The sequence below is a fragment of the Pleurodeles waltl genome, chromosome 10 (genome assembly GCF_031143425.1).
Source record: "Pleurodeles waltl isolate 20211129_DDA chromosome 10, aPleWal1.hap1.20221129, whole genome shotgun sequence".
NCBI classification, from domain to species: Eukaryota; Metazoa; Chordata; class Amphibia; order Caudata; family Salamandridae; genus Pleurodeles; species Pleurodeles waltl.
In genome coordinates, this window is record NC_090449.1 from 225,930,821 (window position 1) to 225,945,502 (window position 14,682).

Here is a 14,682-nt window from a genome sequence, read left to right on the forward strand (position 1 = left end):
AATGTTTGGTTATTGTGAGAATGTTCAGGGAGAAATGGACAATGTGATGACTGCTCCATAAATTAGGATTAATTCCAGTGATCAAGATTTAACGTGGTGCAAATATAGCGGTCAAGGATGTGGCGGAACAAACAGATGGGTCTTGAGACCAACTGATGGAAGTCATGTGCCTCAATGTTACACAGAAGGCAGGCGGTGTCATGGGTAGTGCTGGTCTGATGCACCAGATGTTGAGGTCACCTACTATACATCTGTTGTTGTGATCTGAAGTAGTATATCCAATTGAGTCCAGAAAGGTATCTCATATTTCTCCACCAGTGTCCATCTGAAGACAGTTAACCAGGTATAGTGAATGAGGTAATCATCTTTGGCAAGCCACCTTTCTATGATGAAAAGAAGGTCAACATTTGCCAACACGTTACAGATATAATTTCTGTTTCATCTAAAAAATCCAACAATAATTAGCCTGCAGCACCGTCAGTTGAAGTAATGTTTGGCTAAGGTTAAGCCGGGTGGCTGGTTGAATCTAACTGAGTGCCGAGTTCCTAGAAAGATCAAGTGTTGACTTATTACTGGTGCTTAGTGCAAGGAACTTTCTATGAATGTCTAACTATGCCCACTGAAAATACCTCCAATAAGTCTGCAGTTCCAGTGTGAGAGATCATAAATAATTAGGTGGGGGAGAAGCTGTTTTAGCTTTCTGCATTGTAACTTACAGAGGTGCGCATGTTATAAGTCATGTTCTAGCTCGTATAGGAGCAAAGAGTGCAGCTCTAGCCGGTGTGGCAGCAGAGATGGGCATGTTCTACTGCACATTTCTTGAAGGTGGCCAGAATGTCTATTAGCGACTTATCGAGTAAAGTGAGAATGCTATAAACATTAGACTTGCTATGTAGGACTCTGGTATTTGGATTCTTCCAATATGTGTTTCATCGCAGTTCATGAGACTTCAGTAATACTCAAGTAACAGGCAATTTAGCTGAATGGATGTAAGAACATTGTGCTTGATTGTCTATGACTGAAGAATCTGTGAGAAGTACTGAAGATTGGATTGGTTAGTTTAGTGACAATTTCGAATACATCCTTTGATGTGATCACACTCTTCACTCTAACCCACTCACACTTGGAACTTTCACAGGCTTTTCTGAAGCATTCTAGATGGTTATCCCAAAGAGATTTCACTCAAGTGTTTTTACATGTGGACTATTTGAAAGGCACAATTTAATAATGTTTTGTAAGCCAAGAAGGAAGGCTTTGGAGGAATCAATGTTACCACAGGAACAGATTAAAGCCTTTATGAGGAGGTCTCCAACTTCCTCTATGTATTCCTAAGGAGTAGGCTATATAAACTGGATTTATATAACACTTACTACCCCTGATGAGGTTTTGAAATTATTCTTGTCTGACAAGAACCGATATTCTTCACAGAAAGTGGGCTGGCGATAAAGCCACTGAAAAGGAGTAAAACAAATCAGACTGGGGTGAGAGCTTTCAGGCCACAATATGAGGTTACAGCTGCTCCGTGGGCAGAGGAGGGTTGGTGGATGTTTATAGACTGGGACAATTACTAAGAATCAGCATGTTTGTCACCAAAAACATCCTCCCTTCTCATGCCCACATTTATTTCCTGCATAGATGCCCAGTGACAGGATTCAAAATTCAAGAACAGTAATGCAGATTGTGCATGATGATAACCGACAAGAGTCAAACATTTTAACATATAGATTAAGCATCAAAAATAATGGTGAGACATACATTTTTTTTTTTTACACTGAACTAAATTGCCATTTTCTTTGAATAATATTGCCAAAATAGGAAATTACCTGACATCCTGGCTGAGGTTCTCTTTATTCAGTAGCGTCCCAAGAAGATTTAAAATGATTGAGAAATGTTTTTTTGTTGCTGTAGTTACAGTGCTAATCACTGCTCCATCAAACAAAGAGGGCGAAGAGGAACTGAGGCTACTAGATATGAAGTGGTCATGCCTAAAAAATACAAGTATTTACCTGTTAGTTCCTAATGCAATCTAAGATATTTAATTTACATTTCTTCCATGATACAAAAATGTATGATGCAGTTTCCATTGGGAATTTCAATATTAAATGAGATTCACTGCCCACTGAATTTCTAATAGCATTTCCACATCATATGTACTTAAACAAGTGAAATGTGATGAATACCTGTGAAAGGTTTTGGGTTAATGATGCTTTTTATTTCTACTTTATAAATGGACTCTAAATGAAAGCATAAAGAGCTTGATAGATTCAAAATGGTATAGATCACATTTAGATTGGGGTAAAGTGGAGTGGTGTGGAGCTGGACAGATTGGAGCGGAGTGAGAGACTGGGAAAGAGTGTAGGGGACAGATTGAGTGGATTGAAGAAGGGTAGACTGAAGAGGGATGATTGGAATGGGGTAGTTTGGAGTGGAGTAGACTGGCGTGATGTAGACTGGAGTGGGATGAGGTAGAGACGGGTGGGGTAGACTGCAGTTGAGTGAGGTAGAAAGAGTAGAGTGGAGTAGATTGGAGTGCAGTAGATTGGGGTGGGGTAGATTGGAGTGGGGTGGACTGGTGTGAAGTGGGTTAGACTGGAGTGGGGTAGATTTGGGTATAGTGGAGTGTAGTAGAGTGGAATGGGACAGACTAGGGGAGTGGGGTAGATGGGAGTGGTGAAGATAGGAGTGAGATGTACTGGGGTAGATTGGAGAGGAGTGCAGTAGACTGGGGAACAGCGGGGTAGGGTGGAGTGCAGTGAGGTAGGCTGGAGTGGGGTATATCAGAGGGGGATAGATTGGATACATTATGGCGGGGTAGACTGGAGTGATGTGAGTTAGATTGGAGGGTTAGTTTAGTGTGAAGTGGGATAGGGTAGACTGGAGTGGGGGGACTGGGGTGGAGTGGGTTGGACTGAGCGGAGTAGATAGGAGTGTCTTGGGGTAGATTTGAGTGGAATGGGGTGGATTGGGTACAGTGGAATGGAGTTTGGTAGATTGGGGTAGAGTCGAATGCATTAGATTGGGTGAATTGGAGTGGAGTGGGGTGAATTGGGATGGAGTGGGTTTGATTGGACTGGAGAGGGTATATTTGAGTGTAGTGGTAGATAACAGCAAAGTGGACTGGGGTAGATTGGAGTGGGGCTAGATAGACTGGAGTTGTGGAGACAGAGTGGGGTAGACTGTAGTGGGGGTAGATTAGGATGGGGTAGAGTGAATGAATTACAGTAAGGTACATTGGAGTGGGGTACACTGAAGAGGGATAATTGTAGTGGGGTAGATTTGAGTGGAGTAGGCAGGGATAGATTGGGGTGGTGTAGATTAGAGTGGGGTGGATTAGACTGGGGTGGAGTGGATTGGAGTGCAGTAGATTTGAGAGGAGTGTGGTAAATTGGAGTGGGGTAGACTGGAGTGAAGTGGAATGGGGTAGATTTGGGTAGAGTGGAATGTAGTGGGGTAGGATGGAATTGAGTGGAAAGGAGTTGGATACATTGCAGTAGAGTGTGGAGTGGGGTACGTTGGAGTAGAGTGGGGTAGATGGGAGTGGGGAAGACTGGAGTGGGTTTTGATTGAGGTACATGGAGTGGGACGGGGTAGATTGGAATGAGTAGGGTAGACTGGAGTAGTTAGGAGTAGAGAGGGGTAGATGTGAGTGGGGTGGGGCTGACTGAGTGAGATTGAATGGAGTGGCGTAGTGTGGAGTATGCATGGTGTGGTGGCACAATTGAAATGACCATTACATTTGCACCAAAATATGGTTTTACTGCGCATAAACGATGTGTGCAATTATGAACTAGTGTATTGATGTGTTCTGATCTTCTTAAAATATTTGTTTCCACCACACTTCAGAATTACAAAGAAAATGTGCCTCAATTTGTACTAATTCTGATATATTCTTAAACATTAGCTCAGTTAATTTTTTGGTATGTGCTAGAAGCAAAATAACATCCTTCTGTCTTAGATGGGTACTCCGTAGGATTGTCACAAATTCTCTCACTTTGAAGTCAAAGAAAGAAAAGTAAACACCAGGCTCCCTGGAAGAGAGAGACAGACATTGACCTCTATCTTTGAATATACAGCAAACGTGATAACATTTAAAAGCCAGTTTACAGAAAGTGAGTTCGTGGAATAATAAAGTAATCACTGTTCAGGCAATAGGAGGGTTGAACTGAACCCGGAGAGCCTAAAGTAAATGAAGCCAGCAAATAGCCAAAAAGTGTGGGTTACAAACCACAAAGCTAATGGTAATTAACGAGTGGACATCATTCCTAGGTTAACTTCCTGAAATTCCACAAAATGTCTTTAGCACATCTGGCAAGAAGTGACCTAAAGATAGGTTGTATTTTCATCTTAAAATAGACACCAAATTGACAAAAATCTATTGATGGAAACCACAGTGTGATTTTTCAAAATTAGACTAAAGCACTGTAGCTGAGTCTTCAAAATGTAATAAATAGTTGCGAGCAGATTAGAGGTTATTAGCCATCTGGTAAGAATGGCTATCAAAATTCTTGGATGGGCAAAAACCGGTTGAGAACTATTCCCAGGAACCACTGAGGACTAGGGAAACAGTTAACTGTTGGGTCTAGCAGTCTGGGGTCAGGCCCAACAGACTTGAGGACATCTCATGAGGGTTGGTACTGTGTTCCAGCAGGAACTTCAGCATCCAGCAGCAGTCAAGTGTTCCTAGGCAGTGGGGTTCCCGAGGAGTGCAGGTTTCCTTAGCTTTTGGTGGTCCTGAAGCCTAAAAGAAAGCTAGCCAACAAGCCCTTGGAGTCACTTCTTCTGTCTTGGTACAAATGGAGCTCCTTTCCACTTGTGGGCACAGCAGGCACAGTCCTTTTTGAGGGTCCCTCAAATGCAGCAGGTGCAGTTCAGTCTTTGTTGCAGCCTCTCTTTGCTGGGTCCAGGAAGCAGCAGGGTAGTTATGTGATATTTTCAGTCCAGTACTGATCTGAGGACCGGGTACAAGAGGCGTCAATATTATGCCACCTTCATGTTGGTTAGTGGACTCACTAGTCAATGAGGTAATATTTCATATGGGGCAACCCTTGTCACTTTAGATCACTTTTCTGGGGTTTGACCCAAAAACAACAAAGTGCCCTTGTTAGACCTGACATGCCTTAGGGTGGTCACCCCTAACTTTTTGCCTGCCTCCCTCCACTTTTTGGACTCTGTCTTTGCTGGCTTTTAGACTCTGCGCACTTTACCACTGCAAACCAGTGCTAAAGTGCATATGCTCTCTCCCTTTAAACATGGTAATTTTGGATCATACCCAATTGGACTATTTAATCTACTTATACGTCCCTAGTAATGTGCACTATATGTGCCTAGTGCCTGTAGATTAAATGCTACTAGTGGGCCTGCAGCACTGGTTGTGCCACCCACTCAAGTAGCCCCTTTACCTTGTCCCAGGCCTGCCATTGCAAGGCCTGTGTGTGCAGTTTCACTGCCAATTCGACTTGGCATTTAAAAGTACTTGCCAAGCCTAAAACTCCCCCTTTTCTACACATAAGTCACCTCTAATGTGTGCCCTAGGTAACCCCTAGAGCAGGGTGCTGTGTGGGTAAAAGGCAGGACATGTACCTGTGTAGTTTACATGTCCTGGTAGTGGAAAACTCCTAATTTTGTTTTTACACTACTGTGAGGCCTGCTCCCTTCATAGGCTAACACTGGGGCTGCCCTCATACATTGTTGAAGTGGTAGCTGCTGATCTGAAGGGAGAAGGAAGGTCATATTTAGTATTGCCAGAATGGTAATACAAAATCCTGCTGACTGGCGAAGTTGGATTTAATATTACTATTTTAGAAATGCCACTTTTAGAAAGTGAGCATTTCTCTGCACTTACATCTTTCTGTGCCTTACAATCCACGTCTGGCTAGGTTTAGTTGACAGCTCCTTGTGCATTCACTCAGACACACCCCAAACACATGGTACTCAGCCTCACTTGCATACATCTGCATTTTGAATGGGTCTTCCTGGGCTGGGAGGGTGGAGGGACTGCTCTGAGACAAAGGACTGCCACACCCCCTACTGAGACCCTGGCAGACAGGATTGAACTGAAAGGGGACCTTGGTGCACTTCTAAGCCACTCTTTGAAGTCTCCCCAATTCAAAGGCACATTTGGGTATAAAACAGGGCCTCTGCCCTACCACCTCAGACACTTGCTGGAGAAGAAACCTGAACCAGAACCTGCATCCTGCCAAGAAGAACTGCCTGGCTGCTCAAAGGACTCACCTGACTGCTTTCTAGAAAGGACTGCTGCCTTGCTGTTGGCCTGCTCCCTTGCTGAACTCTTGTCTGGCTGTAAAAGTGCTCTCCAAGGGCTTGGATAGAGCTTGCCTCCTGTTTCCTGAAGTCTCAGGGCCAAAAAGACTTTTCTTTCTTTCAACTGGACGCCGTGTGCGCCGAAAAATTCGACGTGCAGCTTGTTCCGTGGTGAGATTCACTGCACGCCGATCTGGAAGGACGCCGATCGACGCGACGCCTACGGTGCAACCGGAACTTCCACGCACAGCCCTCCGGAACGACGCGCAGCCGGTTAACAAGCCTAGGATTCCACGCACAGATCCTGGGACATCTGGTAATCCCGCAACCCACAGAAGGAGTCGGCCTGCGTGCCGAAAAACAACGCACGTCTTCCCCGCGTGAAAAATAACGACGCAAGTCCGTGTGTGAAGGGGCGAAACCGACGCACACACCATTTTTCCACGCATCTCCTCCTCTGCGGCCCTCTGCGGAGATTTTCCACTCCATACCAGGTACTTTGTGCTTGAAAGAGACTTTGTTTGCTTTTTAAAGACTTAAGACACTTTATATCACCTTTCAGTGATATCTCTAGAAATTCTTATTGTATCTTTTATTGTGTTGATCTACAAATACCCAGATAAATATTATATATTTTTCTAAACACTGTGGTGTATTTTTGTGGTGCTATATGGTGTTATTGTATGATTTATTGCACAAATACTTTACACATTGACTTCTAAGTTAAGCCTGACTGCTCGTGCCAAGCTACCAGAGGGTTGGCACAGGATAATTTGGATTCTGTGTGACTTACCCTGACTAGAGTGAGGGTTCTTGCTTGGACAGAGGGTAACCTGACTGCCAACCAAAAAACCCATTTCTAACATTGGTGGCAGCGGTGGGATAGGACTTGTATTTGTGCAGTGACATACAGTAGCTAAGTATTTCACTACCTACCCACAGTTGAAGGTCAACTTGATTTTTATCTTTTTGCAAATTCATTTTTCCTAACAATTTTCAAAAACTAAATCCTCACTCAACATGTCTCTGGCTGGGTCTCAAGCAGGAGATTTGGACCTAGCCCTGTTGGAGACATATACTGTCAAACAGCTAAAAGGGTTCTGCAGGGTGATGAGAGTACCCACCCAAGGGGTCTCCAAAAAGGAGGACTTTCAAGTGGCGCTGAGGGCCTGGGCAGAAGCCCATTTAGAGGAGGATGATGAGGAAGAGGAGCCAGAAAATGGCCTCTCAGAGGATTTATTGCCATCAGTGGGTAATGTTACCACTGCAATTGTGCCCCCTTCCAGACCAGGGAGCAGTGTCTCTGAGCAAAGCCTGACCGCAGAGGAAAGGAGAGAAGAAAGGGAGTTCCAATTACAAATGGCAAGACTGAAAATTTAGGCTCAACAGGAGGAAAGGAGGGCAGAGAGGGAAGCCAAGGAAGCTGAAAGAGCAGCCAAACAGATGGAAGCTGAAAGAGCTTTGGCTGAAAATAAACTATTTTGGCTCATGAACTGAGTCTCAAGGAGCTGGAGATCAAGGCGAGACAGTCTGAATCCAGCAGTAATGGTGGCAGCATACAGACAGGACCTGCTGGAGAAAAGAAGGTTTGTATACCCAAAAATGTGGTGCCCAGTTTTGTGGTGGGAGATGACAGATAAATGGTTAGCTGCTTATGAAGTTGCACTAAGGGCTCATGAGGTTCCTGAAGGGCAATGGGGTACAGCTACGTGGGGTTATGTGCCGCCATTGGGGAGGGACACACTTCTCACATTGGATCAACCAGATCAAAACACATACCCACTTCAGAAAGCCACTTTACTTGCCAAGTTTGGGCTGACCCCTGAGGGATACCGTCAGAGGTTCAGGGACAGCACCAAACCATCCACACAAACATGGGTAGATTTCTTTGACTTTTCCAGTAAGGCACTGAATGGATGGGTGCGGGGCAACAAAGTAGATGATTATAAAGGGTTATATGACTTGATTCTGAGAGAGCATTTGCTCAATACTACTTTTACATAGTTGCACCAGCACTTGGTAGATAGTAAGCTGACTGATCCCAGGAAGCTTGCTGAGGAGGCGGACCTCTGGGTTAGCATCAGAGTGTCCAAAAAGGTATTTGGGGGGACACCCACAAAGGTGGTCAGGGTTCCCAACAGAAGAAAGAGGGGGGAGATAAACTTACAGATAAGGAACTCTCAAAAGGCCCCCAAAAGAATTCCCAGGGAGGGGGTGGCAACCATTCCTCTTCCAGATTTGGGAAAAAGCCAGGGACTTATGATAAATCAGGGAAATTCAACCCCAAATGCTTAGAGTACTACCAGTATGGTCACTATAAAGGCGACCCCCAGTGTTCCAAGAGAGCACCGTCCACTACCGGACAGACACCTTGGTTGACTAGTGTAGCGCTTGGGGGGTGGGGGGGGGAGGGGGGGGGGGGGGGGGGGGGAGACAGACCCAGATAGCTTTGGGGAGCAGGTAGAGGTTTCCCTAGTGTCCCTGGGAGAAAGAGAAATGGTGCCCAAAGCCTACATGCCAGAAAATACTTCCAAGTATAGGCAGTGGGTCACCATTGATGGGCAGAAGGTGGAGGCTCTGCGTGACACAGGAGCCAATATGATTACTGTCAAGAGTCAGCTGGTGTCAACAGAGCAGATAGTCCCTAATACATTCCACTAGGTCATAGTCGCTGACAATCGTGAGAGTCACCTACCAGTGGCTCTGGTTCCCTTTGAGGGAGGGAGGGAGGGGGGGAGGGGGGAAGGGGGGGGAGGGGAGGGGGGGGGTTCTCTGGTACTCTGAAAGTAGCTGTGAGTCCTGCAATGCCTGTTAGGCAATGATGTTGAGCATACTACTTGGAAAGAGGTAGAGCTCAGATCCCACCTGGAGATGTTAGGGCTGCCTGAGTGGGTCTGCATGACCACACGGTCCATGGCTGCCCGGGAAGGGAGTCAAGGGCGTCTGGAGCCTGGAAAAAAGGCCCAGACAGCTGCAAAGAGGAAGGGCAAGAGGTGCAGGAAACCCGCCTCAAATGTTCCCACGGTGGCGGACGGGGCCCCTGAGGAGGAGGAGGCCCCTGAACCAACTGGGGAGGACATAGCTGACCTGGGTAACCTACCTGAACTTGCTGGCTGGCAAGTAGAGGGGGGGGCAACCAGGGCAGAATTCTGCAAGGCGCAGAAGGAATGCCCCGCCCTTGAGGGTCTGAGGCAACAGGCCACAGCCCAAGCAGCAGGTGACACCTCTGGCACTCACCATATTTACTGGGAGAATGATCTCCTTTACAGTGAGCGTAAGGTTCCAGGTCCTGGGGCAGCCCGTGTGCTATTGGTCCCCCAGTGTTACCGGAACTTCCTACTGGGTCTGGCTCACGACATCCCCCTGGCAGGACACCTGGGACAAGACCTTTAACAGGCTTGACATCCACTTCCATTGGCCCAGAATGAGGACAGCCTCAGATAACTTCTGCAGAGCTTGCCCCACCTGCCAGGCTAGTGGGAAGACAGGGAAACTGCTTAAGGCTCCCCTGCTCCCACTCCCAGTCGTTGGCACCCCCTTTGAAAGGGTGGGCATCGACATTGTTGGTCCCTTGGACCCCAAAACTGCCTTGAGCAACAGGTTCATCCTGGTTTTGGTGGACCATGCCACCCGCTATCCAGAGGCAATCCCTCTGAGAACCGTGACTGCACTGGTGGTGACCAGAGCCCTGTTGGGAATATTTACCCATGTGGGATTCCCTAAGGAGGTCGTGTCTGACAGGGGCACAAACTTCATGTCTGCATACATGAAGTCCATGTGGGATGAGTGTGGGGTGACCTACCGGTTTACCACCCCTTATCATCCTCAATCCAATGGGCTTGTTGAGAGATTCAACAAGACCCTGAAAGGCATGATTAGTGGCCTGACTGATGCCATGAGGCGTAAGTGGGACGTCCTCTTACCCTGCCTGTTGTTTGCTTACAGAGAGGTGCCCCAGAAAGGGCTGGGGTTCAGCCCCTTTGAGCTTCTCTATGGTCACCCTGTCAGGGGACCCCTAAGCATTGTTAAGGAGGGCTGGGAGAAAGCTCCCAAGTCACCTCCTCAGGATGTGGTCAGCTACATGCTGGCCCTCCGCAACCAAACCCAACGCTTCTGGAAGCAGGCCCAGAGTAACCTCGAGGCCACTCAAGAGGTGATGAAGGAGTGGTATGACCGGAAGACCACTCTGGTTGAGTTCTCACCTGGAGATAAAGTTTGGGTGATGGAGCCAGTAGAGCCAGGGCTCTCCAGGACCGCTGGACTGGCCCCTTTGAGATCAAGGAGCGTAAAGGGAAGGCCACTTACCTAGTGGACCTCAAGACCCCTAGGCACCCCCTAAGGGTCCTCCATCACAACCGGCTCAAACCTCACTTTGAGAGGTCTGAGGTCAGTATGCTCCTGGTCACAGATGAGTGCATGGAAGAGGAGAGTGAACCTCTCCCCGACCTCCTCTCTGCCAAAGAAGGGGATGGGTCAGTGGGGGGGGGGGGGGGGGGGGGGGGAGTCATTCTCTCTGACTCCCTGACTCTAACCCAGAGAGGAGACTGCTATGAGTTGTTAAAGCAGTTCTCCCCCCTGTTCTCCCTTACTCCTGGACTGACCCACCTCTGTGTTCATGACAATGACACAGGTGACAGTCCCCCTGTGTAGAACAAAATGTACAGGTTGTCGGATAAGGTGAAGGCCAGCATCAAGGAGGAGGTCTCCAAGATGTTGACTTTAGGGGTTATTGAGAAATTCAGTAGTACCTGGGCCAGCCCTGTGGTATTGGTTCCTAAGGCTACTGCCCCAGGTGCGAAGCCAGAACTCCGGTTCTGTGTGGACTACCGGGGTCTCAACTCAGTCACCCGGACTGATGCTCACCCCATCCCCCGAGCTGATGAGCTCATTGACAGACTAGGCGCTGCCAAGTTCCTGAGTACGTTCGATCTTACTTCAGGGTACTGGCAGATCGGCCTGACTGAGGGGTCTAAAGAAAGATCAGCATTTTCCACCCCTGATGGCCATTACCAATTCCGGGTGATGCCATTTGGGTTGAAAAATGCCCCCGCTACCTTCCAACGGTTGGTTAACGAGGTCCTAGCTGGTAAAGATGCCTACTGTGCAGCTTACCTGGATGACATAGCTGTCTACAGTTCCAGCTGGGAGGAACACCTGCTCCACCTCAAGGAGGTGCTTCAGGCTCTGCAACAGGCAGGCCTGACTATCAAGGCTAGTAAGTGCCAGATTGGGCAGAGTTCCGTGGTGTACTTGGGACACCTAGTAGGTGGTGGCAAGGTGCAGCCACTCCAGGCCAAGATTGAAACTATCAAGGCCTGGCAACCACCTAGAACACAGACTGAGGTGAGGGCCTTTTTGGGCCTCACTGGATACTACCGCAGATTCGTCAAGGGCTATGGTACCATTGTGTCCCCCTTGACAGAACTCACTTCCAAGAAACAACCTAGGTTGGTGAATTGGACAGAGGCTTTTCAGAAAGCCTTTGATTCTCTGAAGGAAGCCATGTGCACGGCCCCGTGCTCAAAGCCCCTGACTACTCCCAGGAGTTTATTTTGCAGACAGACGCTTCAGAGCATGGCATAGGGGCTGTTCTAGCACAGCTAAATGAGGATGGCTCAGACCAACCATTAGTCTTTATTAGCAGAAGACTATTACCACAGGAACAGAGGTGGAGTGCTATAGAGAGAGAAGCATTTGCTGTGGTTTGGGCACTGAAGAAGCTAAGACCCTACCTGTTTGGGACTCATTTCCGAGTTCAGACAGACCACAGACCCCTCAGATGGCTCATGCAGATGAGGGGTGAGAATCCAAAACTCTTGAGGTGGTCCATTTCCCTACAGGGGATGGACTTTACGGTGGAGCATCGCCCAGGGGTTGACCACCCCAATGCTGATGGTCTCTCCAGATACTTCCGCCTTAGCGATGAGAGCTCCCAGGAGGTCGGGTAGCTCTCCCCACTTTCAGCTGGGGGGGGACACATGTTAGACCTGACATGCCTTAGGATGGTCACCCCTAACTTTTTGCCTGCCTCCCTCCACTTTTTGGACTCTGTCTTTGCTGGCTTTTAGACTCTGCGCACTTTACCACTGCTAACCAGTGCTAAAGTGCATATGCTCTCTCCCTTTAAACATGGTAACTTTGGATCATACCCAATTGGACTATTTAATCTACTTATAAGTCCCTAGTAATGTGCGCTATATGTGCCTAGGGCCTGTAGATTAAATGCTACTAGTGGGCCTGCAGCACTGGTTGTGCCACCCACTCAAGTAGCCCCTTTACCTTGTCCCAGGCCTGCCATTGCAAGGCCTGTGTGTGCAGTTTCACTGCCAATTCGACTTGGCATTTAAAAGTACTTGCCAAGCCTAAAACTCCCCTTTTTCTACACAAGTCACCTCTAATGTGTGCCCTAGGTAACCCCTAGAGCAGGGTGCTGTGTGGGTAAAAGGCAGGACATGTACCTGTGTAGTTTACATGTCCTGGTAGTGTAAAACTCCTAAATTTGTTTTTACACTACTGTGAGGTCTGCTGCCTTCATAGGCTAACATTGGGGCTGCCCTCATACATTGTTGAAGTGGTAGCTGCTGATCTGAAGGGAGTAGGAAGGTCATATTTAGTATGGCCAGAATGGTAATACAAAATCCTGCTGACTGGCGAAGTTGGATTTAATATTACTATTTTGGAAATGCCACTTTTAGAAAGTGAGCATTTCTCTGCACTTACATCTTTCTGTGCCTTACAATCCACGTCTGGCTAGGTTTAGTTGACAGCTCCTTGTGCATTCACTCAGACACACCCCAAACACATGGTACTCAGCCTCACTTGCATACATCTGCATTTTGAATGGGTCTTCCTGGGCTGGGAGGGTGGAGGGACTGCTCTGACACAAAGGACTGCCACACCCCCTACTGGGACCCTGGCAGACAGGATTGAACTGAAATGGGACCTGGTGCACTTCTAAGCCACTTCAAAGGCACATTTGGGTAAAACAGGGCCTCTGCCCTACCACCTCAGACACTTGCTGGAGAAGAAACCTGAACCAGAACCTACATCCTGCCAAGAAAAACTGCCTGGCTGCTCAAAGGACTCACCTGACTACTTTCTACAAAGGACTGATGCCTTGCTGTTGGCCTGCTGCCTTGCTGAACTCTTGTCTGGCTGTAAAAGTGCTCTCCAAGGGCTTGGCTAGAGCTTGCCTCCTGTTTCCTCAAGTCTCAGGACCAAAAAAAGACTTTCTTTCAACTGGACTTCGTGTGCGCCGAAAAATGCGACGCGCAGCTTGTTCCGCGGTGAGAAATTCACCACACGCCGATCTGGAAAGACGCCGCTCGACGCAACGCCTACGGTGCGACCGGAACTTGGACGCACGGCCTCGCCTGGACAACGCCGCCCGACTTCCAGAGAGGAAATCGACACAACGCCTGCCGTGAGGAAGAAGATTCCACGCACAGCCCACCGGAACGACGCGCAGCCTGTTAACAAGCCTAGGATTCCACGCACAGACCCTGGGACATCTGATAATCCCGCGACCCACAGAAGGAGTCGGCCCGCGAGTGAAAAATAACGACGCAAGTCCGTGTGCGAAGGGGCGAAACCGACGCACACACCATTTTTCCACGCATCTCCTCCTCTGCGGCCCTCTGCGGAGATTTTCCACTCCAAACCAGGTACTTTGTGCATGAAAGAGACTTTGTTTGCTTTTTAAAGACTTAAGACATTTTATATCACCTTTCAGTGATATCTCAACAAATTCTTATTGCATCTTTTATTGTGTTGATCTACAAATACCCAGATAAATATTATATATTTTTCTAAACACTGTGTGGTGTATTTTTGTGGTGCTATATGGTGTTATTGTATGATTTATTGCACAAATACTTTACACATTGCCTTCTAAGTTAAGCCCGACTGCTCGTGCCAAGCTACCAGAGGGTGGGCACAGGATAATCTGGATTGTGTGTGATTTACCCTGACTAGAGTGAGGGTTCTTGCTTGGACAGAGGGTAACCTGACTGCCAACCAAAAACCCAATTTCTAACAGCCCTTCTTTGCTTCAGTCAGATGGTTAAGGTCTTCTTCACCTGTGAGGAGCTCTTGCACACCCAAAAAGTGCACCCAGCATAATAAGTCACTTGTCCTGGAAAACCAACTCTACAACGGGATTTTCCCCCCTCTGGAGGGGATGCCAACTTGTCTGCTACACAAAGGAGCGGGCAGGCTAAAGTATGATCTCCATTTACACTTCACTGAGTCAGTGACCTCTCTGAAGCTGGACCATCTGTTGTCACCACCCAGTAATCCTCCTGCATGTTGAAGTCACACTTTCTACTACCGATTGTTCTTTGTTCCCGGAGCTTTTCACACTTCCTAGCAGGGGGCTGCCTGCTGCCTTGGGGGTACAACAACTGCAGTCAGTCAGGAAGG

The 14,682-nt window shown here is 47.8% G+C and overlaps 1 protein-coding gene across 2 annotated transcripts in view; it reads right to left on the minus strand.

Moving 5' to 3' along the window:
- The window catches only part of SMG1 (SMG1 nonsense mediated mRNA decay associated PI3K related kinase), a 1,401,298-nt gene that overhangs the window by 1,124,527 nt on the left and 262,089 nt on the right, over window positions 1-14,682 (minus strand). For both annotated transcript variants that reach the window (XM_069210224.1, XM_069210223.1), the window contains one exon: window positions 1,824-1,985. In XM_069210224.1, the coding sequence (XP_069066325.1) occupies window positions 1,824-1,985 (162 nt within the window). The remainder of the gene's footprint in view (window positions 1-1,823; window positions 1,986-14,682) is intronic.